Here is a 3,959-nt window from a genome sequence, read left to right as displayed (position 1 = left end):
TTAACTTGTAGCAACAGTTTCACTATTTGAGGATTAACTTGTTCCTTCGGCAATAACAGTTTAAGTATTTGAGTGTGACCATTAGAAAATGCCAAAGTTAAAGCATTCCAACCATTTCTGTCTTGAACATTAGAATCAACTTGTTCTTTCAGCAACAGTTCAACTATTTTAGTGTGACCATTTTGACAAGCCAACATAAAAGCATTCCAACCATTCCCATCTTGAACATTAGGATCAACTTGTTCTTTTAGCAACAGTTCAACTATTTTAGTGTGACCATTTTGACAAGCCAACATGAAAGCAGTCCAACCATTTCTGTCTTGAACATTAAAATCAACTTTCCTTTTCAGCAACAGTTCAACGATTTGAGTTTGACCATTGTAACATGCTGCCATAAAAGCATTCACTCCATTGTTATTTTGAACATTAGGATCAACTTGTTCTTTCAGCAACAGTTCAACTATTTGAGTGTGGCCATTGTGACATGCTATCATAAAAGCAGTGACTCCATCATTATTTTCAACATTATGATTAACTTGTTTCTTCAGCAACAGTTCTACTATTTGAGTGTGACCATTATCACATGCTGCAATAAAAGCATTCATTCCATTGTTATTTTGAACATTAGGATCAACTTGTTCTTTCAGCAACAGCTCAACAATTTTAGTGTGACCATTTTGACAAGCCAACATAAAAGCATTCCAACCACTTCTGTCTTGAACTTTAAGATTAACTTGTTCCTTCAGTAACAGTTCAACTACTTGAATGTGACCATTTTCACAAGCCAACATAAAAGCATTCCAACCATTTCTGACTTGAACATTAAGATTAACTTGTTCCTTCAGTAACAGTTCAACAATTTGAGTGTGACCATTTTCACAAGCCAACATAAAAGCATTCATTCCATCCTTATTTTGAACATTAGGATCAACTTCTTTCTTCAGCAAAAGCTCAACAACTTGAATGTGACTATTTTGACAAGCCAACATAAAAGCATTCCAACCACTTTTGTCTTGAACATTAAGATTAACTTGTTCCTTCAGTAATAGTTCAACAATTTGAGTGTGGCCGTTTTGACAAGCTAACATAAAAGCATTCACTCCATTATTATTTTGAACATTAGGATTAACTTGTTCCTTCAGCAACAGTTCAACTATTTGAATGTGGCCATTTTGACATGCTATCATAAAAGCATTCACTCCATCACTATTTTGAACATTAGGATTAACTTGTTCCTTCAGCAAAAGCTCAACAACTTGAATGTGACTATTTTGACAAGCCAACATAAAAGCAGTCACTTCATCTTTGTTTTTAACATTAGGATTAACTTGTTTATTCAGCAACAGTTCAACTATTTGAGTGAGACCATTCTCACAAGCTGACATAAAACTAATAAAAGCATTCAATCCATTATTATTTTGAACATTAGGATCAACTTGTTCCTTCAGCAACAGTTCAACTATTTGAATGTGGCCATTTTGATAAGCCAGCATAAAAGCGTTGACTCCATTTGTGTTCTGAACATCAGGATCAACTTGTTCCTTCAGCAACAGTTCAACTATTTGAATGTGGCCATTCTGACAAGCCAACATAAAAGCATTTATTCCATCATTATTTGGAACATTAGGATCAACTTGTTCATTCAGTAGCAGTTCAACTATTTGAGTGTGACCATCTTCACAAGCTAACATAAAAGCATTCACTCCATATATATTTTGAACATTAGGATCAACTTGTTCCTTTAGCAACAGTTTAACTATTTGAGTGTGACCATTTTGACATGCTATCATAAAAGCATTCACTCCATATATATTTTGAACATTAGGATCAATTTGTTCCTTCAGCAATAGTTCAACTATTTGAGTGTGACCATTTTGACATGCTATCATAAAAGCATTCACTCCATCACTATTTTGAACATTAGGATTAACTTGTTTCTTCAGCAACAGTTTAACTATTTGAGTGTGGCCATTTTTACATGCTATCATAAAAAGATAGAAACCACTTCTGCCTTGAAAATTTAAACCCAGTCGATATTTCAGCAACAGTTCCACTATTTTAGTTTGACCACTTTGACAGGCCAAAAATAAAGCATTTTCTTGATCTTTTATTTGAAGCAACAAATTAACTATTTTAATGTGACCATTTTCACAAGCCATCATAAAAGCATTCACTCCATCATTATTTTGAACATTAGGATCAACTTGTTCCTTTAGCAATAATTTAACTACTTGAGTGTGACCATTTTGGCAAGCCGCCATTAAAGCATTTGCTCCATCTTTTTGTTGATATTTATAATCAACTCCTTTACTAATCAATAGCTCAACAGCTTCATAGTTACCATCATAACTAGCAATCATTACAGCATTTGATCCTATTGATGTCTTCAGGTGAGGATTAGCATTAGCTTCTAGTAACATGTGAATGATTGAAATGTGATTATATTTACTTGCTATCATTAGTGCAGTCCATCCTTTATTGTCCTGAATGTTAACATTAGCTCCAGCAGACAGTAAACTGTGTACAATGTCCTCATGTCCTCTTTCACAAGCTAACATTAGTGCTGTCTTGCCTACTTCATTAGTATGATCAACATTAACAGTTTCTAGTTGAAGAAGAAACTCTACTGCTTCATTATTACCAGCTGTGACTGCCTCAAGGAGAGCTAGTTCAAAGGTGAAGTTCATATTCTCATCTTCTTGAAGGACAGGATGATCATTAATGTATAAACTAAATATGCCAATGAGACGCATAAACTGTAACTTTCCTCCAATACATTCTATTAGACTGTCAGCTTTAGAGCCATACACAGAATATTTGATGATAACAGATCCAGAAGATATCATAATGTATTTCATTATTGACTGCTGGTGTCCAAAAGGAAGTAGGTTGTGGATCAGTAGAGAGAGTCCATTGATGTTGCTACCATGCCATTGACTATGAAGCTTCATTGAAATCATTGGCATATTTGATGTATCTGGTATATGTTCTTTATATATTGTTTTTAATGATTCATTAAGATGCTTTACTTGAACTGAAAAACGAAGTTTGTCAGCTTTTTCCTTGTAATTTTTAAGTTCATTAACAATACTCCACCCATCATCACTAAATATCAAATTTCGTAGAAAGACTTCACCCATGTCTACTATGAGACTACAGTCAATAAAATCAAAAAATGGATGGATAATTTTGAAAGTTTCATCTAATGATGCATTTGTTAGTTTATCATTCCAATGCATGTAAGTCTCCAACCATATGGTAAGTTTACGTAATATCTTTGGATCCTTCTCAATCTTCTCATCAAGACCTAGCCGTACATGCATCATTAAACTGGAAAATTCTTTATTAAGACCAATTAATGTATCTAATATCTCCTTTTCATCTTCTGCTGTTTCAAACATTACTTCTGCCTGTGATGGTGGTCTGGTAGTGACAGCAGCATAACTTCTAGCTGATTTTGGTGTACCTTTTTGTAAGTTTCTTCTAATGTCTTGAACAAGTTTGTTTTCTCTTCTTTTGCTCAGTGCATTAATCACATCAGCCCATGTTGCATTGGATGCTATATTTAACCATTTTGAGCACAATACTAACTTTCGTTCATCAATTGTCACAATTTCAGCTTCAATCTTTGAAATGTCAGAATAAGTAATTCCTGGTAAACCAAGACCAAATGGTTTCCAGTCAACAAGTGGTTCGAGCCATTGAGTTAATAATAAAATATCAGGTTGATCATCAATCATAGGACCAGGATTGAGTTCAACATCTCCTGATAAGAGGAGAAGTAAAACCAAATAGTAGATCAGGTCAGAGCTACTGCCAATAGTAGCTATAAACAAGACTAATGACTGGAGGCAGTGGACCATAATAGTAACTATACCTATTGTAAATACACTGTATGATAATATTATTATATCGTATATATATGACGTCACTCAAAGGAGCCGCGAGGTCTATACCTA

At 34.2% G+C, this 3,959-nt stretch overlaps 1 protein-coding gene across 1 annotated transcript in view; it reads right to left on the bottom strand.

Moving 5' to 3' along the window:
- Positions 1-2,459, bottom strand: part of LOC105312577 (ankyrin repeat and KH domain-containing protein 1-like) — a 4,355-nt gene extending 1,896 nt beyond the window's left edge. Inside the window, exons 1-3 of the mRNA XM_019995842.1 lie at positions 1,453-2,459; positions 1,230-1,389; positions 462-1,037 (exon numbers count right to left, since the gene is read on the bottom strand). Coding sequence (XP_019851401.1) covers positions 462-1,037; positions 1,230-1,389; positions 1,453-2,459 — 1,743 coding nt within the window. The remainder of the gene's footprint in view (positions 1-461; positions 1,038-1,229; positions 1,390-1,452) is intronic.
- Positions 2,460-3,959: the final 1,500 nt, after the last annotated feature.

The sequence above is a fragment of the Amphimedon queenslandica genome, unplaced genomic scaffold, assembly GCF_000090795.2.
Source record: "Amphimedon queenslandica unplaced genomic scaffold, v1.1 AMPQUscaffold_13430, whole genome shotgun sequence".
NCBI lineage: Eukaryota > Metazoa > Porifera > Demospongiae > Haplosclerida > Niphatidae > Amphimedon > Amphimedon queenslandica.
Note: the sequence above shows the minus strand (reverse complement) of the source record. Positions and strands in the feature narration are given on the sequence as shown.